The following is a 20,853-nucleotide window of genomic DNA, read 5'->3' on the forward strand; positions in this document are numbered from 1 at the left end:
ATGTAATCAACGCTTATATTTATACTTTTAGTAGGATATAAAATAACATCGATGGAGTCCACCATAAACCTACAACCAGTGTGCGTCTGGTTTTAAGATCTTTGAGAAAAGATTGTGCACCACTGCAGGGTAATACCCTTTGTTACAGCACAATAACAACGTGGTTTCGATTCTTATATCATTATCGAATTGTTTATTACTTACTTCGGTATCTACAATTATAATGAGGAGACGAAACCATGATAAAGGCAAGATGAGGTTTAACACAATTGTAAAAAACGTGATAAGCGATTTTGGAGAGGAGGCGAACGAAGGAAAGGATGGTTACGATAAACCCTCAGCGACTCTTGGTCGAAAAGAACGCAGAAGACAAATGAAAAAACAGCGTAAGAGTCGTCAAATGGAGCCTGTTGAGCACGTTGTAGCGACAGAGCTGGTAAAATCACAGCCGCCTAAAAACCCCTTTAAAAAAACTAGACAAAAACGAAAACCGGAAAGTGGGGCAACAAAACGGAAGCGAAAGCGAGCGAAACTTCTTGAAAAACAAGAAGAGTTTGTGAGGGAAGACAATACTGAAGATGATAGGACAATCCAAAACATTGAAAAGTTGATGAAAATAAAGAACAAAAAGACACTTCCATCAGCATTTGCAAGTGACGGATTGGATTTTCTACTTGATGTTATTGGACAAGGAGAAACTGGTGCGTTCATTAGCTCGTAGTGTTTATACTCTTTCTATGTGATAAATAGGTGGATATTCCTAATAGTAAATGTCAAACGGCAGTATATTGCATTACCTTATATTTTTTTTACTTTAGTTATTGTAACACAATATATCTTTTTTATAGAAAGCGGATTAAACGATCTTAAAAATGAAACAAAGAACTATGAGGATGGTGATGTCATCCATCACAGTGATGGTCTTGATAGTGATGATGAGGAGGGGGACGATCAGGATGAAGATATCTTGGATGATGTTTTGTCAGATGTGCCGGAGGAGGATTTTGATGATGCGAGTGATGAACCAGATGAGGAGGATTTGGTTGAAGAAGATGAGATGGGAAGTGATGCTGGTTGGGTGAATGAAGTTGAAAGTGAAGATGTTAGTGAAGAAGAAGCATCTGTTATTGATGATGAAGAAAATAATGCTGTTGTTGTAAAACCAGTTGAAACTGAGGAAAGTATCAGTGGAAAATATGTTCCACCTGCCTTGAGACGGAATATGTCAGAAAAGGAAAACGAAAAACGAAGAAAACTTGAGCGGCAAATCAAAGGATGGTTGAACAGATTAAGTGAGTCAAATCTGGGAATGATTTGTTCTGAAATTTGTGCCATCTATCAAGTAAATAGTCGAGCGTTTGTAACTGAGATATTGACAGATGTAATATTGGTACAGTTTTTCACTCCCGACCCAATACCAGAGCGACTTATAACAGAATCCTCAATGTTAATTGGTGTCCTTTGTCATAACATTGGTGTGGAGGTGGTGGCCCATTTTATTGAGGCAGCATGCAGAAAACTGGGCAAAATTTTTTTGATGCAAAATTATAGAAAAGGAAAGGAATGTAACAACATTGTGCAACTTCTCTGTAGTTTGTACCAAGTGCGAACTATGCAGACACAGATTGTTTTGGATTTAATAGAGAAGTTTATTGTTGGTTTCACTGAAAAGGACATTGAACTTCTGGTGCTTGTGTTAAAAAATGTTGGTTTTCAATTAAGAAAAGATAATCCTATTCTACTGAAAGAAATAGTGGAAAAAATTACCAAACAATCCCAAGAATTAACACAAGATAATTCTTCTAGAATGAAATACATGCTTGAGGTTTTGACTGCGATTAAAAACAACAATGTTCGAAAAGTAACAGGTTGGTATTATTGATGTAGTTAGGTTAAAAGAAATCTATGTTCTATGCTAAAATATTGCTTTGACTTTCCTGATACATGTAAATGGTCATGGGCACCTATCTTTTAGAAAACCAGGGTGGTCTTTAGGCCATAGGTCAAAGTTATTATCTAGATCCATTATTTGCCCACCTGTTACCATGATTATCTAAGCTCACACAGTGTATCATAATCGATTTGATGTCATACGTGTATACCCTGCATACCCATGTTAGGTGCCCATTTAAAAAGTAGCCTAGTTTTGGTGGTAACTTATGTAGAAATTATCTGATTAGGACTCAAGATATGTAATGCTGAAACATTTCAGAATACGATGTAGAACTTTTAAACAACAGAAGAAAGAAAATCAAACTTTTAATTAAAGCAGAATCAGAAATTTTGCCAGATGTATCATTTCAGGTAATGTTTTATTATTACATTTACATGAATCATGCTTAGAAGTTTGTACATCAACAAGTATATTATACTTCACTAAAAATAAGTGGAAAATTCCTAACTTGATGCGCATGGGAGCTGTAATGAACTTAAAGGGTTCAACTTTACAAAATACGCTGCATACATTATGTTATTAAATGTGAAGGATCAAAATTTTGTGAGAAAAAAAAGTTATGTGCAAATGAATTCAGAAAGCTCCACGATTACATCACTAAACTATCACACAAAAACCATTCAATAATATTGAACCTAGATTAAAGTTTTATAATGTTCCAAACCTAAAAAGTGTATTCAGTGGCGCAGCCAGGGGGGTTTCGGGGGTTGTGACCACCCTTTTAAACCCAAAAAATATATTTTTTTAAAATTAAAACAAAAATTTTTTGGAAACATTTGTTGATTAAAACCCCCCCTTATTTTTTTTTCTTGCTGTGCCACTGACTGTCTTATTATTTCTTGTGTTGGTTAAGTCATTCATTGTGGTAATCATGTAATGTGTTGTGCCCAACAGGATCTGGTTGATGCGGAGACAAAAGGAAGATGGTGGATCGTGGGAAGTTCATGGAAAGGAGTTCCGATGCTAAAGAAGTCAACGGAAACTACTGTAGAAGTTGGTGAGGCGTGAAGAACATTGAATTAATTAAACTCAAGACTCAATACACATGCCTTTATAAATGTGACTATAAACACAATTTCCAAGTATCTGTTTAAGAAAATACATTTAGTTTCTGAAACAATATTTATCCCTCCACAGTTAGTCATTGTAAATTAAAACCTTTTTTTACAGACACCAACGTCAGTTCCCAGTTGATAGAAGCAGCTCGTAAATTAAGAATGAATACTGATGTTCGTAGGGGAATATTTTACGCTATTATGTCAGCTGAGGATTACATGGATGCCTTTGAAAGAGTGGTAAAGATGGGTTTAAAGGTAACAAAAACTTAGCGCTAATCTACATAAAAAATATTTTTGTTAAACTGTTAAAATCACAGTAGCCATAATATTATGCTACAAAGTTACAGCCGTCATCTTGATTATGGCCTTACCCCTTCTGCTGGCAACCCTTATAATCTTTAAAAAATTTCCTGGCCTTTCACATTTAATAGTAGTATAAATAAATGTAGTACTTTGTGTAAAATTGGTATACTGTCTTACCAATTTAAAAAGATAATAAATTCTGGATAATTTAGAGCTACTGTTGTTTAGGCAATTTCAGGTCCTCTGGTTTACCCCACTAAATGACCTCATTAAATTTCTAATAGACTTAAGACATTATTTTCTCACGCAGGGAAAACAACTTCGTGAGATTAGTCATGTTGTTGTGGAATGTTGTATTCAACAAAGATCATTCAACCTCTTCTATTATCATCTACTGAATAAATTCTGTCTTTATAACAGGTAACCATACTTATGTCATGTTTTGTATAACTAGTTACTGACGCAAGCTTATACGGTTATTTATTATTTCAAACCATATCTACTGCTGGTTTAAAGAAAGTGTATCGGTTATAAAGGTAGAAAAAATATAAAAAAGGTGATTTATTTTTCCTATATAGGCTTTGTTACGCACTGATGTAGTTGTCATGCAAAAATACTTTATTTTGTCCTATTTTTTAGAGAATTCATAATGACAACACAATGTACATTCTGGGATAAGTTTAAACTTCTTGCCTCGTACAGTAAAATGCAACTTTCGAATCTATCAAGTTTAGTTTCAAGTTTGCTTCTTTCGCAAGCACTTCCACTTGCATGTCTGAAGGTAAATATTTTTGGTTGAAATTTACAATGAATTGAATTTGTGTCGCAAACCAAATATGACAATGTCATGTCATCAGCCGGTTATTTTAAGTTATTTGAATGCTTTTAGCAATCAAATTATTGCAGAACTAAATTTAGTTTTTAACAATTTACCATTTCAGACACTTGAGTACACAGAAATGGACAAACCAATGGTTTCATTTTTACGTCAAGTTTTAATTCGAATATCAAGATCAGAAAATGCAGATTCTAAAATAAGTGAGATTTTCCCGAAACTTGGATCTAGCAAGCACTCTCTGGTTCGTCAAGGATTAAAACTTTTTATTCAACATTTTATGATTGGTGATGCTAATTTCATGAAACACCATGAAGATATAAAAGACTGTTTAATAAACATGGATAATAAACTCGTGTCTTCAAAGCAATCATCAATTTTTGGTGGAGTGTGTTAATACTGTTGTGAACTTGTGGTTACCGAATTTTTTGTTCTGTATTACAATTATGTGTTGGTATATGTATTACTATTATGTATTGGTCCAGTTTGATATATCTGGACTTTTGACAGAAATGTTAAGTGTATTTGATAAAAGGTAGCTATTTTGAAAAATCATGGAATTTAAGTTTAATTTCTGTGATTCTGCTGAGGATGGAGAAATAAAAAAGGAAGAAAATAAGGTGAACGAAAAAGAGGTAACTATACAAAGATATCAAGTCTTCTCCGTTGGTGACATACAAGAAGAATGGAAGAAGAGTTCCGACATCGAGTTGTGTTGTATTGAAAGTTTGAAACTCAATGAAGGGGAAATCTTATATATGCAAACTTATACTGATGCCTACTGTGATGTGGAAGGTAACACAGAGACTGGTGGGAACTTAGCAGACAAAGCAATCCCAAACATATTAGATACATCTGATCTTATTCCCAAAGTTTATGAGGGGGGTCTTAAACTTTGGGAAAGTTGTCTTGATCTTGTGCACTTTCTTGAAAAACAAGAAAATAAGGAACTTCTGCAAGGTAGGGTGTGGGAATTGACATAGGAATGGTATTATGTTATGTCAGATAAATGTTGTCATAAAATTGTAAAGATATTCATAATATTAGTGTAACATAATCTTTCAGTGCAAAGTTAAAAACTTTCATACTTGTAATTTTATTAAACATCAAGTACTACATATTCTTTATATTATACATGGCCTTGCCAGTCTGTACCAACTTTACTGTAAATATTTCAACTCTATGCCCCTCTCAATCATGTTATTGAATGAATATTTTCTCCAGGTAAACATGTAATGGAAGTAGGTTGTGGTTTTGGTTTGCCAGGAATATTGGCAGCTAAGTATGGAGCAAAGAGGGTTGTATTTCAAGACTATAATCATTTCGTTATTTTTAACGCCACTGGCCCATCAGTGTTTCTTAATGAGTGTAAAACAAAAGTAAGTGATGACGCAACACCAGAGCCAAAGCGTTTGAAAACAGAGGATGACAATGATGTTATGGATTCTTTTGAAAAATTCCTGGAAACAGATATCAAAACTGAGTGTCAATATTCTTTTATCAGTGGAGATTGGGGAGAAGTGGCACAAAATGTAGACATAAAATTCGAAACTATTCTTACAGCTGAGACAATATATGACGTAGCAAACTACGAGAACCTACACAGGTTGTTGGAGACATGTTTGCATCAGAATGGGTGTGTGATTTTGGCAGCGAAGTCCTTTTACTTTGGTGTGGGGGGAGGTATTGAACTTTGGAGAGAATTCGTGAAAAAGAAGAATATTTTTAGAACAGATGTGGCTGAGGTTGTAGAGGCGTCAGTCAGAAGAGAAATATTAAAAATGACATTTATAGATGCAAAACCCTCCAAAAATAAGGACAAGGTAAATGAGTAACATAAATTCATACTCTATATCATTGCTATTGCTGGCTGACTGGGAGATCCTTTTTCAAGATGAAACTTTGCGCTATATAAATATAGGTTTATCGAAAGTACAACTACTAAGTTGATTATTCCGTTATATTTTGAATAATTTTTTTTGCTCGTTTTAGTTTTACATCAGCCGCATCTTGGCTGTTTTCGTTATCATTAAAATATTTTTCCGCTTCTTTAACAGTCTTCGATTTTGCTGCACCCTTTGCATTCTGCAGGTACTCTAACAAGATTTTGAATTGTTTTTTACCTATTGCCTCATCATCATAAATATGTTGCAGCAGCCAAGTCTGTCGAACTTTTTTAAATGACCAATTTTCTTTGTCTTTATGCCAGAGGTCCAAATATTCAAGAGCTTGAGATTTTGCGACGTTTACATCAGTTTCTTCCTCTTCTTCTTTCTTCTCTTCAAACTTTGCAGGTTCTTTCTTTTTGTTCTTCATCTTCTTGGGAGTTTTGCGAATTTTTGTTTCTGGTTCCTCTTCGTTTTGCGCAGTTTCTTCTTTCTGAGGATCACTTTCTTTGTTTACCACCTCCTCCTCTTCTTTATTTTCATTACTTGTTAACATGGCTTCAAAAGCTCCTGGATCTGGATTAGGAAGTGGAGGCAGCTGTTTCTTCTTCTTTCGCTTCTTCTTTTTTCCATCAGTCTCTGAATTTTCTTTGTTTGTTTCCTTTATAATTTCGGTATTTTCTTCCTTGGGCTTATCTTCTTTATTTTTTTCTTCTTCAGGCTTGGCTGCAGGGGTCGGTTCAATGGATTTTTCGGGTGAAATTTCATTTTCTTCGATCTTTTGCTTCTTGTTTTTTGACTTCTTTTTTTTCTTTGATTTTTCCTTTACTTCCTTTTGAGCTTCCTCTTCCTCTTGAGTTTCATCTTTTGTATGTTTACGTTTCTTTACTTTAACCACATCCTCAGTCATATTGTCCTAATTATTCTGAAAAAAGGATATATATTTACACAAAATAGTTCACGGTTTGAAACATACCTAATATTAATTATGCGAACAGATTTAAAGTTTACACAACATGTAAGGTTTAAAACAAAATAGTAACTGCTACATCGCTGCATGTTGCTTGAAATGTTCATTTTCAGGTACCAAAACTGTTTTATCTGCCAAATTTACAATCGATCCCGGCATTAACCCATTGAACACTTGTCTTGGATCTTTTTTTCCTTCAACCATCAGATGTTTCTGTTCCTCAGAAAGTTCAGGCAAATCATATCCATATTTTTTAGCTAGTTTCATCCTTTCCTCCCATATTTTTGCAGGATCACTCAAATAGCCTCTCACTTTGGGATCTGTATAGTAAGTTACCAATTCCTGTGGTGGTAGCAGCCTTTTATGGATTGGTTTTCCCATAAGAAAATACTCTACAGGGTTACACAGAGCCACAAAGCTTCTGCGGTCATAGAATGCAGTAGAAACAGTACCACCAGCTTTTTCAACCGTGGCAAGAGCCAGTTCATCTACAATTTGAACTTCTATATCAAGTTTTGCTTTAAAAATATTGGCACCCTGCTCAAGTAAGTATATTCCATAATAATTAGACTCACTACCAACCATGCTTAACACTCGGCCATTAGAAATAGCAGTGATATCCACTGGCTTAGTGGGGTCAATTCTTCCAAGGTCAACATGACGTTGCAATTGCCACAACGTCAATGGGAAGTACTGTCGTTTTAAATGCTGTTCTCTGTTGTATCCGTATTTAGGGATTCTTTTTTGAAACGGCGTTTTATCTTGAACGTACCCAATCCTTGGTTTGATATTTGGTCGTACTCCATTCTTAAGCCCTATTGCATGGGGTCCGCGATTGGGAGAATGTTTCACTTCGGCGTAAGGGTTTGCTTTCAAATTTTGCAAATTTACCCTTGGAAGATTACGCAACAAAGATTTATACGATGAATTTGACATTTGCTCATTGGTTCAAAGCTGTTGTACCTATAAAGCAGATAGCGTCCAAAGCCTGAAACACAAATCTAACAGATAACAACACCGCTATGAAACACGCACCGCACTCAAAACATAATCTTTAAACTCACATGGTTATTCTAATTTTGACAAAATCTACACCATTACAGTGTTACCATTTTTACACAAAATGGTAAGAAATATGTATTCATCCACACTGTAAGCAAAATACTACTCTACTATTTAAATAGTAAATCATATTTGTTTAAATATTCGTTATTTTTTTTTTATACAGTTGTAGTATTTATGGCTTCATATTTATGTAAATTTGTTTTACTTTCCGAAAAACTCCGATGTCAACCGAGTTTAATAGGGTTATTCCCCGCCGCTGATTGCGGCATGTTGCTGCGTAAATGAAGACTGTTGCATGACTGTATTTCGTGCTTGTGTACGGGAATCATAAACAAGAAATGACAATTTACGTAAATCGTCTAATTTGTTGGACGGGAAGACATCTCGGCGTCTCAATTCGAAGATTTTCTAAGAATGCACCAGTCACGAGTAAATCAACATCTGGAAATGAAAATGAAATGTTAAAACGAAATCTAGGGCAGCCGACTTCATATACTCATCCGTTTCTAATGACCGAAGGTATGGTGTAAAATATACTTAACAAAACAAGGCTTTGGTGCAGTACTGCATTATATACCCATCAAAGACTGGTTTGCATTTGAGTTACAAATATAACACATAAAACAGTAGGCATGTTTTCCTTATGCATAAAGTAATATTGTTTTTCTGAAGGTGAAGTTACACCAGGTTTAACGAAACAAAATTATCGAGCAAGAAGAAATGCTGTCATGGCAACAGTATGTGCTGCACAAGATAATTTAACAGAAGAAAAAACGATGGGAGAAACATGGGGAGCAGATGTAAGTTGGTTTATTGTTTGGTTCTTGTTTTAGTTTTCAATAGTTATGAGAGTATTTTTACAATATTTTTAATACAGTTATACTTATACACTATATTTATTGTTTAATTTAAATGTATTTTGCTTGATCCTCGCATGCTCACAAACATGACAGGCGTTATAACACAGGCACTATGTTTTTTTATACCTCGTGTTTACTTAGGAGATACCACATATGTAAACTTGTGAGTGATTATGAATTAAAACTGATTGGGGGTAACCTGAATATTTATTGAATACTTGTGTTTGGCTCTCTACATGAGATAAATTATGTAACATTACAGCGGGAAAAGCAAGAACACGTTGTGATTGTTCTTGGTGAAGCCACAACTTACATGACAGAGGACATATCTTACCCTTTCCATCAGAACACTAACTTCAGATACCTTTCTGGATTCTTGGTATAACCTATGCTAAAAAATGTTGTTACTACTGTAACGAAAAGTTGTGAATATGTAACCTGAAAAACTTTAAAATTTTAGCACATTTCACAGACTGTAAATTGAATTTTTGGCAATAAATTTAATGTAGTTGGCCGGTGTCATCACTGGTACGAATTCTTCTCAATTATTCATTTGCAACGTTTATATTAAATCACCAGGAACCTGATAGTTGCCTGATTATGGAAACGATGCCGGGACGACCTCATCCTGAACATAAATCTACTCTTCTTGTTCCAAAGAGAGATCCAGTAAAGGAATTATGGAATGGATCAAGAGCAGGAAAAGATGGCGCTCTTGCTCTCACAGGTTTGTTGCTTTTTGGTAAATTCTATTGTTATATAAATTATACACTGTTATATGGACACCTCTTATTAACTTGTCTATTTCTTATGACACATATGAATGGGTTTAATTCTGTTGTGTGTGCTTGTTATTTGTTGATTGGTGTTAATTTTTGCTTTTTTAAAAATTAAGGTGTCCACCACACTGAAGAGATAGAAAGACTGCCTGACATTCTCTCCAAGTTTCTCACAGACAAATACACAATCTGGTACGACTTCGATAAAAAGGTGAACTACAATCTTCACATGGAGCATATAAGGTGAGAAAATAATTTATCATTGCCACTAAAATATAACTAAATTTCCAATGCCAAAAATATCTTAATAAAAAATTTTGACAACACACACAATATGTGCGTTACTCATAAATTTTGTTTCAGACCGTTCTTAGCAGAAGCCCATCACAACAAAATGAAAATCAACCTCATTAAGAACACGATCCACTATCATAGACATATTAAATCTGACGAGGAGATAATGCTTATGTATAAAGCTGCTACAGTATCTGCAGAGGTGACAAGCTAAAAGTATTATTTTAATTTTCTCTTACTTCAACATTTTTATCATCGTTACCTCAGCAGTTTTTTTAATATAACTAGCCATTTTGTTTATGCAAATTAATGTTTAAAATACTACTAAATTCTGCACTCCAGGGTTGTTATTAATTTTAGTTTTCAATCTGTCTGGAATTTTACTCATTTTTTTATGTTTTTATTCAGATAAATGAATCCCATTTATTGTTAAGTAAAGTGATTTAAGTTTTACTATTTGCTGTCATTTATTCAAATAAATCTCACATGTCATTCATATATCTATTTCCCATTTCCATACAGGCCTTTAAACGAGTGATCCCAATATCTTACCCCGGTATAAATGAGTCAATAATACACGCCCTACTTGACACTGAATGTAGGATTGCTGGTGCACAGATGCTTGCTTATCCTCCTGTTGTTGCTGGTGGAGACAGGTTTGTTTGGACAAGACCGAAGTTTTATATAAGATATACTCAGCAACAGGGGCTTCCAATTTTTTGTTTGTGCCACTTCTTAATTTAAAACATTTCTGCAACCTTTGGTAGTTTTTATAATATAGTTGGGTGGGGAAAGATGAGACACCTTTATCCTGATCGTGTTTTAAACAATTAACAGCGGTCTATGAGAGTTGTAAAGATAGGGTTTTATAAAAATGTGTCCCATCCCCACCTCCCTCAGGAATACTACTTAGTTGTTGGTAAAAAAATAATTTAATATATATATATATATATATTTTATTTCATAAATATAGTTTGATAATTTTTCTCTTTTATGGAATAATTGTTCAGTATTTTTACAATCTCTTGTTTAACATTAGAGCGAACACCTTACATTATATTTCCAACAATCAACGTATCAATGATGGAGAGTTGGTGTTGGTTGATGCTGGCGCTGAATATCATGGATATGTGGCCGACATCACAAGAACATGGCCTGTTAGTGGAAAGTAAGCAACCAAGCTGTTATAAGGAGATGGAAGTATATTACAGCTAGATTTTGTTTTGTTTTAAACATCAGATATGATTAGTTTGATGTATGTTGTACTTGCAAAAACGGATAGTAAATCAAGAAAAATAAATGTTGGGTGAAATTGTTCTCAATTTTAAAGATTACTATAATAATATGATGTGCTATACACTTATATGTCTTTATTAAAATATGTTAATAATTTCTATCATTTATTGTTTCCGATAATGGAAAAAAAGTTTATTACTTTTGCAATTATATGTACATATTTAGTCCATTGCTAAATATGAAAACAAACCAAAAGTTTAAACAGGTTCACTCCACCTCAACGTAAGCTGTATGATGCAGTGTTGCGCACACAACTTGCGTGTATTGAACTCTGTAAGGTTGGGTCAACACTGGATGAGATATATGGTGCCATGACAATGTTTCTGGTGCAAGAGCTTCTTGGTGCTGGCGTCATTAAACAAAAACTTAAACCAAAAGAAGTATATGAAGTTAGTGGCTTGTGTTGTGTACCAATTATATACAATTATATTATACTATTACGAATACGATTGTTTTTTATTGAATAAGCTATAAATTATTGCTTTTGGGGCACACTTATTTTGGAGGTTTGGGGCACACTTATTTTGGAGGCTTCCCAAAGTTTTTTTCCCACATAGGTTTTACTCTCTCAAAAAATGTTGGAACTTTTTATATTTCATACTATAATACATGCAGTACTTCATGTAAAATTGATATACACACATTACCCCCAGTTCGGAAAACCATGTCATAAATAATTTACTATTCATAAAGTGAGGACCTTACCAACTGCTTTTCAAGCTTCTCTTATATTGATTTTATTTTAAAGTTTGGTCGAAAATATTGTCCCCACCATGTTGGTCACTGGTTGGGAATGGACGTGCATGACACAAATGCTATTTCAAGATCAACCACGCTTAGGCCCGGGATGGTGGTCACAGTTGAGCCAGGTACATGATCTGTCATAATGTTAATTTGTTTGTGCAATAAAAACATTTTTAACCTTTGTACGTTTAATGTTCAGAAAAAAGTATTGAGTTTTCTCTTGTTACGAGGCAAAACATATAATTGAGTAGAGTTCATAAAGCTAAATAAAACATTTGGAACATAGTTGTTTTCATACAATTTAGATTGAATGCAAATCTATTCCAGTAACAAACCAAAGATTCTGAACATGAATAAAAAAAAGCACTGTGTTATAATGACTGTCATTTTCCCATCACGCGAAGGTAAAGCAAGTTAGATTTATTCATTCAAACAACGGATTCTATTAGTTAGAATTTTTCCTTATTTATCTTACCATTTATCCAGGCATTTACATTGATACTAATGACATTAATGTGGACGAAGAATATCGAGGTATCGGGATCCGAATAGAGGATGACGTCGTTATCACCAAATCTGGACCACGAGTGCTAACGGCCGCGTGTCCGAAAGATGCGGACGAGATTGAAGCTCTTTTTCAAAAATCGAAATCCTCTTCATGAAAACAATGAACTGCGTGGTAGGAACATATTCTCTCACACCAACAAAAGCATATTTGCACCACTATTAATATAAAGTATTGTCTTCGATGCTCATAAAACGCTTCGTGAATCTAGGGGTGTCCATACTATAAGCACTAACGTTGATTCGTAGCTTGCTTTTGTAAGAAACTATCAAAAGGAATCAAAAAGTTGCTCAAACTCAAAAAGTACTGAGTCATACAGTTAGTTTTGGTTTACAAAATACAATTGTTCTTTCAAATATTCTTCAATTTTTATTTCGAATTGTATTGAATGTGTTGGAACCAGCGCTGGTTTTATGCACCATTGAAATGGTATGAGGTTCAAAGAAAATATCAGATTGCATATAATTTGTTGAGGAGGAATTGGTCAGGAAACGTGATAGTGCATCCGTTTAGGCTTTTAACAAAGCGTGTATTGTCGGGTGGGGACGATGGGACACCTTTTCATTTTAATTTCTTGTTCCATTGGGTAGTAAACATTCAAAGCATTAAAAAACGGCTATCCTTACGACTCCCATAGACCGTTGTTAACTGTTTAAAACACGATCGATGTACGATCAGGATATTGAGATATTATGTGCTTTGTGTCCCGTCCTCCCGACCATACTTTATATTACGTCAAATATTGACAAGATCTATGGCAAAAAAATCTGGATTCCTAATATAGGAATAACCAACTAACGACAGCATTTATAATGCTTTGCGTCATGATTGGCTTTTTCGTCGTAAGGAATAACAGACAGTACAGCTGTTTCGTCACAGTAAACATGCCAAATATAGAACAACCTAGAACTCCTCATAGTCGTCCCTTCGACGTACAAGCTGCATTGGTTCTAATATAGAATTGACTAATTGCGAAGTAATTAAAAATATTGCAGCGTCGCTTATTTGCTTCTTAATTTCATTATTGTGTTCAGTGCCATTTCATAGCCAAAGAATAGTGCAGCACTCTGCGGAAATCCTCTCAGCGCGTTCATTCCCATCCCACGCAAAAATACTGAATATCCTTCGCTCTGGTAGCTCGACCGCACACACTGAATAAAGCCATCGTATTTTTGCGCCTTTACTCCAATATCCGCTTGCAGTCTGTAATGAGATTTTACTTGTGAAACCTGTACAGTCTATTAAGGCATGTCGAACACGTATTTATCACCATACATTACCTGCTTTTTATCGTATCCACTGGATTCATCACGCCCCATGAAATCGTACCAGCTAAGCCCCCTGCCAGCAAGGCACTAGCAGCACCAACTCTACCTTCTTCCGGTTTAAATAAACTTCGAAATAACTCGTAAGGTACGAAGTATAAAGCATAACCAGGAATGTCTCGAATTAACATAGACGACGCGCCGCGGTACATTCCGCGTAACCCATAATTCTGGTAAATATCTCTCGTGCACTGCATAGGCCCACTGTACACCTTCGGTTGTAAGGGCGAGGTAGCCATCGCTCGTGTCGCGTTCCCTCTATGCACTGTCGATAAATAACGTATAATTAAGTTTAACGTTAGCACACTACGAAGTGCATAAAATAACACATATATATAACTAGATTTTCGGAGTTCAATGCCGCTACTGTTTTTAGCGCATGGTTGATTGCGACATTTAACGGGAATGTTCACAAGTAATTTCGCGCAATTAATAAACACTCTACTTACAAGACTTCGGCATAGTAAGAACTTTGTTTGGTATTTTTGTCTTCTTTACATTAGTTTGCGTCTGTAGTCGAATCTGAAAAAAGCGGAAGCAACATTAGTAAAAGTAAAGTCATGTACGGTTATATAATTCTGGTATTTGTTTACTACCAAAATGGGAAAGCATGTTTCATTTTAACCCACCCTACAATACACGTTTTGTTTAAAGCATGCACGGATGTATTATCATGTTTCTTAACCAATTCGTCCTTTACGAATCAATCATATTAAGTAAAACTTCTTTCGGTTTAGAACAGTTACATGCTGGTCGAACTTTAAACCCTTGAATAAGTAATTACATTAATATTAATCGAGCCCAAATAACTGTGAAATTTAAACACAATGCCAATTAATACCTTGATTAGGTCGATGGGAGTTCCAACCGACACTGATACTCCACCAGCCATCATTGCTCCAATGAATATATCGCTGCATCCAGGTACGTGGTTTGCATCACCGTATCGGACGTGGCACAAAAAGTTTACTGTATTACTGAAAATGGCAACATACACTAAGAATACACTAAGAAAATATTATTTTGTATTTGCATACATGTTATTGTGCAGTATAGCATGGTAACAGCATTTTCTTTTGTGGCGCTTAATTTTTTGTAAATATAAAGTTAACGGAATGCGAGGTGAGGTTAGATGGGACAGGTTTTTTATTCTGTTTTCTTGACCCATTTGCTAGTAAACAAAGAATAATTGCAGAATAATATAACCTTAGCCTCGCCACCCTATCTTACCCCACAGCACAATAAACTAATTTCACCATGCATAGATTATCATGCGCAATATTCTAACCTGTAAACTCCGAATACTAAAGCGTTGTAAGCGGCCGCCGATGCAAGCGGAAACGACATTCCTCTGTAGAAACCTTTAACACCTTCTCGTGTGAACGTTTTAATAATACAATGGACAGCACCACGATACGCGCTGTTAGTCTGTAATCTCACCTATAATAAGTAGTACGTTAGGTATATATCAAAACGACTTTATAAGGGCATGTAGTTATTCTAAAGTTTTAACTGTAATGTAAAAAAGATCCAAATTTTAACAAGAAGTTATTTAGAAAAGGCCATTCAATGAGTAGTTAGACACAAAACATTTTATAGTCGTGCACATTCTTGGTATTTCAAACATTCTGAATGGGTCGTTTAAATATGCGAAGCCAACTTATACTATTAGTTATGTATTGAGAAAACGTGGAGTTGCCTGTATCATAAACGTTGCGTTCTTCACAAATGAGTACGCCGAACCGAAAGCAAACAAACAAAGTATACCTTTACAGTGTCCAGTGGGTGGCTGACAAGGACACTTGCAGCACCTGTGAAAGTTTCAAGGTTGTAAAACTAATTAATTTAATAAGAATGACTTAAGTCAATCATTCACGTAACCTTGTTTTTTTAATAACAATTTCGTAAGTATAATTTACTTTAAACAAGTCTGTTGGTGTCGGAAAAAATCAATACAATATACAGAGGCTGTATATATTCGGCCATTGTGTGGTGCATGCCATTATTTAATATTGCTTAGACCGGTTACAGACAACCGGTAATATACATCACGTCCCGTACAGTATTATTAAGTGTTTCGTGTATTATATGACCATTTCTAAAAGGCAGCAACAAAGGAAATACGTCCTTACCTCCCACCCAGCCAGCAACGAATGCGTCACCGTGTAGCTTCATTATATTGTCACTATAAGAAAGACAAATATTTAAATATTTCGACGCATTTTAGCTCTGTAACAAACAAGGTAATCATATAATATGTATCCGGTTTGCGAAACGCAGGTGTAAAAACTACAATATAGTTAAAGTCCATTTTATATAAACAGAAGATATACCTGCGGGGTAAAATGGAATGAAAAGATCTTAACCCAAACCTATATCATGAAAATGTTGGATATTTTTCGTATGTATAATCCTAATTGTTTCCGTATGGCCATGTGCTAAAGTTTGTATACTTGTTCTAGATAGTGATAATAAGTTGTGTTTATATATCTTTTATCACCCTCGATTCTGTATCAGTAAAGAGCATACCAGCCATTTCTAAAAAAGAACGCAGCTTATAGCTTTCGCTGTTATTATACAACATTAATTTTTAATGAACAGTAAGATAATCAGTATACGGGTTATACATAAACGGGCTGTTATAAAATGAACATGGTAAGGTAACATAATGGAACATGTTTTCATTTTTTCTCGTCGCACAATACCTGATGCAGAATAATATATTCGTAGCCTCGCAAATCTAAAAGCGCGCTGTATATAGATTTTAATTGCTAACGGTATCCTATCATAGAAAAAAATATTTTCCCTAAACTTGACCTATTTTAAATTCAATATAACTAGTTTTAAATTAACCATGAAAATGCTATTTCAACCGTTAATATCAAAACACTCTGCCTGTTTTGCTGAACGCCTGTAAACAAGGACCGGTTTGACGGAACTGAAAAGGAAGCTCAGCATATGGTTACAACTTACTACCGTTAATTAATCGATCTCAAATGCCCCGGTCCAATCAGCGCGGTCTGCGTGAAACTCGTGGGACAACAACTCGTTTTACTATTACTGCTTAACTAAGCCATAGGATCCGGACCGAATATTCTCAAAGGACCCGTTTTGTAATGAAAACTTTGAATCGTAATTTGAATCGCTATTTATACTTAACGCTCATCGAAGAAATGGCGTGACGTATTAGTTCTGCCTATGGCTACTATACTTCTGCTTACTACTGAAAGATTCCATGACGTCATGGAAAAAAACCCGCTCATGCAAAGTGCTTATTTTGACTCACCGAACACCATCTGTGGATTTTTTTCTTATTGTCACCTTAAATTTCCTTATTCAACAAGGCGCCTTTCAAAGAGTGTCTGTAATTGCATAGCGCCCCAAGTCTAAAACAAGGGCAAATATATCCTACCGATACGAAGGACTATCGTAGGTACTACAAAACTCTGTTGTAACTTGTTGACGTAGTATGAATCTTTAAATTTGTGTAACCTGATCCTATTCTCGTCACATCCTGGCGGGGGAAATGTATGACTAACCCCCTACGCATACAAAATCTTAGTAAATAGAATGTATAGCAAAGTACGTCTTGAATTCTTTTACGATTCACAAAGCATAACCTTGCTTATTCAACCAACAGAATCTGAGTCATGGTGGTCAGCATAGTATGTCGGTCGCGCTACGAATGTATTATTACATCGCTGGGTTGGAATTAACATACCAGACGTAATCCATATTGTTTGTAAACGATACCGTCGAAACAGGATCAACGTCACGTGTGTTTGGCAATCGCGAGGTCACGCAGTGAAGGCGTGCCAGCAGCAGGCATTAACCAGACGTTTCACCTAATTTCAGTTCAGTTCTAATCAAACCAAATTACTTCCTTTTGACTCGTGTAAGGGAACTTCGAGTTTAAATAACGCGCGACTGGATTGATGTGAAACTGATTTTAAGATACTTGGTTATTAAAAAAATAGTTCACTTTCTTTTCTTTTCTGTTTCAGTCGCCTATAGGGTGCAGCGTCTGCTTTTTGTCGTCAAACATGGGGTATACATTAGTATTATCTTTTATGCGATCAGACTTAGCCGCTGACATAACTAAAGAAACGTATATGCATAACACATTGCACTGCCTATTACGTGAACCCCAGTCGTGTTTAAAACACAAAAGATTAATTTATTTCTACAAACAAAAACTCGTATGCGGAATTATTTCTCTGCCTTATATGTATAACACCATATACGTTTTAGTCTTACACTGTAATTTGTAGGAAACGATTCGTAAACAACACGTTATATACATTTGTGACACGCGAGACAATATCGTGACCGAAGTTAGTAGGTAGTGACGTAGGTGGTGACCATTAATTTAGCGGAACTGGACTATTGTATTACATAAGTAACTTTAAAGTTTATTTTTATATATAAGTTTATTTATAGTAGGGTGGGGGAGGATGGGACAGTTTGTCAGACGATACTTTTTTTAATTTTCTTTTTACGGACCCCCATTTAATGATAATTAGGAAAATAAAGTTACAGAATTATTCGAAAGTATTATCACGACTTTATAAAACGCCCGTCAAAGGTGATTACTGTTTTTAAATGTTAAAAAAATATGTAAAATAGAAACAGTATACTTTAAACAGGTAAAAAATGCGAAATAGTAAGGTGCTATTTTTTAATGCTCGCTAAATCATAGTAAGGCCGCTGATTTTTTTAGTTTGCGTGTGCAAACGGTTAAACTAGTTTCATAAAACAACCTTGAATATTTCGTACAGTTTGATTTTGTCTCATAAAACTAGTTTTAGATTTTAAAAAAACACCGAGATATAAGCATGAAGAAAATAGGCAGGGGTTAATATGACTTTAACTTGAGATAAAAACAACAACAAAATATCGGTTTAACGTTATATATGTGAAATTTACATGGCAAAAAAACGAGCACAACCTGTTAAATTCGGTAGGTTAACTACAAGTTGCAGAATACTGCTAATGTAAATATATTTCAATGCAGAGTCCCATCTTCCCCCACATTTGTAGTTTTGTATGTTTTCATTGCCAAAGTTTGAAAGGTTTGCTTTTAAATTAGTAATTTATACCTCAGGGGTTATTCAACTATAAAAAGATACTGATATAATAAAAAGATAATATTTTGAAAATATATTCGAAATTTGGTCATTTGCACTTGGTGATAATTTATGAAAAGTGGCTTGTGCCAAAAAGAGAGTAGTAATACCCAATTTGTAGCAAAAGTAAAAACTTTATCAATAGTTATAATCAATTTTCCGTTTTTACAAGTTCATATACATTTGTAGGATACAATATTTATCCATTGATGTTCGAACAATACCCATTGTCGTTCAAACAATACCAATTGTTATGCAATATAGGTAACATGTTAAAAACTATAGCAGTAGGGCAAGAAAAAATGTTTAGACTTAATTTTCAAACCGTACAGTATTATTTCGTGTTATTTACATATATACCTATTTATAAATACACTTAATAATTAAAATTAACATTGATTTTAAACTGTCCCATCTTATCCTGTGTGTTTTCGAATTTGTAAAATTTCACTTGTTGTGCGGATAGCTAAATAACTCCTTGTGTGTTTTATTATATTTTATTAAATTGTTGTCAATTAAAAAAGGAATAATAGTACTAATTCGGGGTATTACCCCAAAACCGTCATCTATTTTGATTTTGGAAATGTTTGGCAAAATGTGCTTAAGTGTCCTATTTTCCCCCATTGTACTATATATACTATTGTAAAATATGGGAAACCTATAGCACATAATGTCCCATATTTTCTATCGTTTTTTAAACAATTGACAACGCGTTTTAGGCACATGAGGATACGGTTATATAATTCTTAGATAGTTCTTTGTTAACTATATATAGTAGGGTGGGGAAAGATGGGACACCTTTTCAATCTATTTTTTTCCTCCAATTTGGTAGTAAATGAACATTCAACGATTTTTTATGAAACTTTATCCTCACGGCTCCCATAGATCGTTGTTAATTGTTTAAAACACGATCAGGATATTTGGTTATTATGTGTTAAAGGTGTCCCATCTTCCCTCACCCTACTATACCGTGTGGAAAAATGAACAATATAACATCTTACCCTAACATAATTACCCAACTGAGGATAAAACAAACTCTGTGTTTTTATCATTAAATGTATCAAGCTTATTCAAATCAAATTCATTATAAATACCGATTTAGTATCCAATGGAAAAACTACAGATTGCTTCAGTTTACACCACCTCCCCTTTTACATTACGTGTTGGGCAAAGAATAACTAGGCCAAGTAAACGAAAACGGGTCGCGAAGGTTCAATAAGATTGTATCAACCACTATAGGCGTATATATTTTGACTTTTTTCCTAAAAGTTAGTTGTAATGTTGTTTTTATCGTGTTTGAAGGAAGTTCGTTTTTATTGAGCAAGGTGTAAATTTATATATATGATAAGTATGTACAATTGTACACCATACGCGTAAAAACAAATTAAATAGGTTTAGATGTAATCTACGAACTTACGTTTTCGAGTTGTTGTTTTTATTGTCATTTTCTTTATGTTGTTTAACGATGTCTGACGACATGGCAACAAATCTTAACAAAATACAAAACACTAAAAATAACTAACACGAACATTAACAAAAACACATATACTTTAACAGGACAAGTTTCTTTTTAAAAGAAATAACCGACCCATTGCTGTCATAATGTTATTTATACGCTCACACCTGTACCTGTTCCGTTAAATTTCTTACTACTTGGTTGATACGCACACCTTATAGGCTAGGAATTGACTATACCTGTGTGGTCGGCAACATTCTGCAGCAGCACTTACCGTAGTGTACCAAAGCATATATTTAGTTTAACACACATGCATGATTAGACAACTCACTAGCGT

At 34.6% G+C, this 20,853-nt stretch overlaps 6 protein-coding genes across 10 annotated transcripts; 3 read left to right on the plus strand and 3 right to left on the minus strand.

The window, feature by feature from the left end:
- The first annotated feature begins 101 nt into the window (after window positions 1–101).
- Window positions 102–4,663, plus strand: LOC149740120 (nucleolar MIF4G domain-containing protein 1-like). Of its 2 annotated transcripts, XM_089872182.1 has the most exons (8): window positions 103–701; window positions 849–1,868; window positions 2,213–2,304; window positions 2,849–2,951; window positions 3,125–3,267; window positions 3,626–3,735; window positions 3,955–4,096; window positions 4,257–4,663. In XM_089872182.1, exons 1-8 carry the CDS (start codon window positions 224–226, stop codon window positions 4,545–4,547), a joined length of 2,379 nt encoding a protein of 792 aa, XP_089728308.1. In that variant the 5' UTR covers window positions 103–223; the 3' UTR covers window positions 4,548–4,663. The 2 variants fall into 2 exon arrangements, with proteins under 2 accessions (XP_089728309.1, XP_089728308.1); XM_089872183.1 differs by lacking the exon at window positions 3,955–4,096 and having other exon boundaries at window positions 102–701; window positions 4,257–4,466.
- Window positions 4,664–4,704: 41 nt separating this feature from the next.
- On the plus strand, window positions 4,705–6,204 carry LOC149740121 (histidine protein methyltransferase 1 homolog). Its single transcript, XM_089872204.1, has 2 exons — window positions 4,705–5,110; window positions 5,375–6,204. The coding sequence occupies exons 1-2, from the start codon at window positions 4,705–4,707 to the stop codon at window positions 5,983–5,985; spliced, it is 1,017 nt and encodes a 338-aa protein (XP_089728330.1). The 3' UTR covers window positions 5,986–6,204.
- LOC149740122 (uncharacterized) lies at window positions 6,097–6,946 on the minus strand. Its single transcript, XM_089872207.1, has one exon. It carries the CDS (start codon window positions 6,944–6,946, stop codon window positions 6,101–6,103), a length of 846 nt encoding a protein of 281 aa, XP_089728333.1. The 3' UTR covers window positions 6,097–6,100.
- Window positions 6,947–6,956: 10 nt separating this feature from the next.
- Window positions 6,957–8,076, minus strand: LOC149740123 (large ribosomal subunit protein uL15m-like). The gene has a single exon (XM_089872206.1). It carries the CDS (start codon window positions 7,940–7,942, stop codon window positions 7,082–7,084), a length of 861 nt encoding a protein of 286 aa, XP_089728332.1. The 5' UTR covers window positions 7,943–8,076; the 3' UTR covers window positions 6,957–7,081.
- Window positions 8,077–8,311: 235 nt separating this feature from the next.
- Window positions 8,312–12,967, plus strand: LOC149740124 (xaa-Pro aminopeptidase 3-like). The gene is made up of 11 exons (XM_089872191.1): window positions 8,312–8,590; window positions 8,744–8,871; window positions 9,194–9,310; window positions 9,511–9,658; window positions 9,827–9,953; window positions 10,074–10,206; window positions 10,527–10,660; window positions 11,044–11,172; window positions 11,506–11,689; window positions 12,049–12,169; window positions 12,531–12,967. Exons 1-11 carry the CDS (start codon window positions 8,410–8,412, stop codon window positions 12,704–12,706), a joined length of 1,578 nt encoding a protein of 525 aa, XP_089728317.1. The 5' UTR covers window positions 8,312–8,409; the 3' UTR covers window positions 12,707–12,967.
- On the minus strand, window positions 12,953–20,615 carry LOC149740125 (solute carrier family 25 member 48-like). 4 transcript variants are annotated; one of them, XM_089872200.1, is made up of 8 exons: window positions 20,478–20,615; window positions 16,067–16,119; window positions 15,702–15,745; window positions 15,223–15,374; window positions 14,776–14,911; window positions 14,384–14,456; window positions 13,890–14,199; window positions 12,953–13,812 (listed from the first exon to the last, which is right to left on the minus strand). In XM_089872200.1, the coding sequence occupies exons 1-8, from the start codon at window positions 20,537–20,539 to the stop codon at window positions 13,611–13,613; spliced, it is 1,032 nt and encodes a 343-aa protein (XP_089728326.1). In that variant the 5' UTR covers window positions 20,540–20,615; the 3' UTR covers window positions 12,953–13,610. The 4 variants fall into 4 exon arrangements, with proteins under 4 accessions (XP_089728326.1, XP_089728328.1, XP_089728327.1 ...); XM_089872202.1 differs by lacking the exon at window positions 20,478–20,615 and adding an exon at window positions 17,221–17,590; XM_089872201.1 differs by lacking the exon at window positions 20,478–20,615 and adding an exon at window positions 17,221–17,588 and having other exon boundaries at window positions 16,067–16,163.
- Between the last annotated feature and the right edge of the window lie 238 nt (window positions 20,616–20,853).

The sequence above is a fragment of the Ciona robusta genome, chromosome 2, assembly GCF_009617815.1.
Source record: "Ciona robusta chromosome 2, ASM961781v2".
NCBI lineage: Eukaryota > Metazoa > Chordata > Ascidiacea > Phlebobranchia > Cionidae > Ciona > Ciona robusta.

Coding starts and splice junctions, on each gene's coding strand:
- LOC149740120 (XM_089872182.1), top strand. CDS start 224: ATGAGGAGACGAAACCATGATAAAGGCAAGATGAGGTTTAACACAATT. Junction 1,869..2,212: donor CAATGTTCGAAAAGTAACAG/GTTGGTATTATT, acceptor GAAACATTTCAG/AATACGATGTAGAACTTTTA. Junction 3,736..3,954: donor AAATTCTGTCTTTATAACAG/GTAACCATACTT, acceptor CCTATTTTTTAG/AGAATTCATAATGACAACAC.
- LOC149740121 (XM_089872204.1), top strand. CDS start 4,705: ATGGAATTTAAGTTTAATTTCTGTGATTCTGCTGAGGATGGAGAAATA. Junction 5,111..5,374: donor AAATAAGGAACTTCTGCAAG/GTAGGGTGTGGG, acceptor TATTTTCTCCAG/GTAAACATGTAATGGAAGTA.
- LOC149740122 (XM_089872207.1), bottom strand. CDS start 6,946: ATGACTGAGGATGTGGTTAAAGTAAAGAAACGTAAACATACAAAAGAT.
- LOC149740123 (XM_089872206.1), bottom strand. CDS start 7,942: ATGTCAAATTCATCGTATAAATCTTTGTTGCGTAATCTTCCAAGGGTA.
- LOC149740124 (XM_089872191.1), top strand. CDS start 8,410: ATGACAATTTACGTAAATCGTCTAATTTGTTGGACGGGAAGACATCTC. Junction 8,591..8,743: donor TCCGTTTCTAATGACCGAAG/GTATGGTGTAAA, acceptor GTTTTTCTGAAG/GTGAAGTTACACCAGGTTTA. Junction 11,690..12,048: donor AACCAAAAGAAGTATATGAA/GTTAGTGGCTTG, acceptor TTTATTTTAAAG/TTTGGTCGAAAATATTGTCC.
- LOC149740125 (XM_089872200.1), bottom strand. CDS start 20,539: ATGTCGTCAGACATCGTTAAACAACATAAAGAAAATGACAATAAAAAC. Junction 15,746..16,066: donor CGTTGCTGGCTGGGTGGGAG/GTAAGGACGTAT, acceptor AAACTTTCACAG/GTGCTGCAAGTGTCCTTGTC. Junction 14,457..14,775: donor CTCCCATCGACCTAATCAAG/GTATTAATTGGC, acceptor CGCTTTTTTCAG/ATTCGACTACAGACGCAAAC.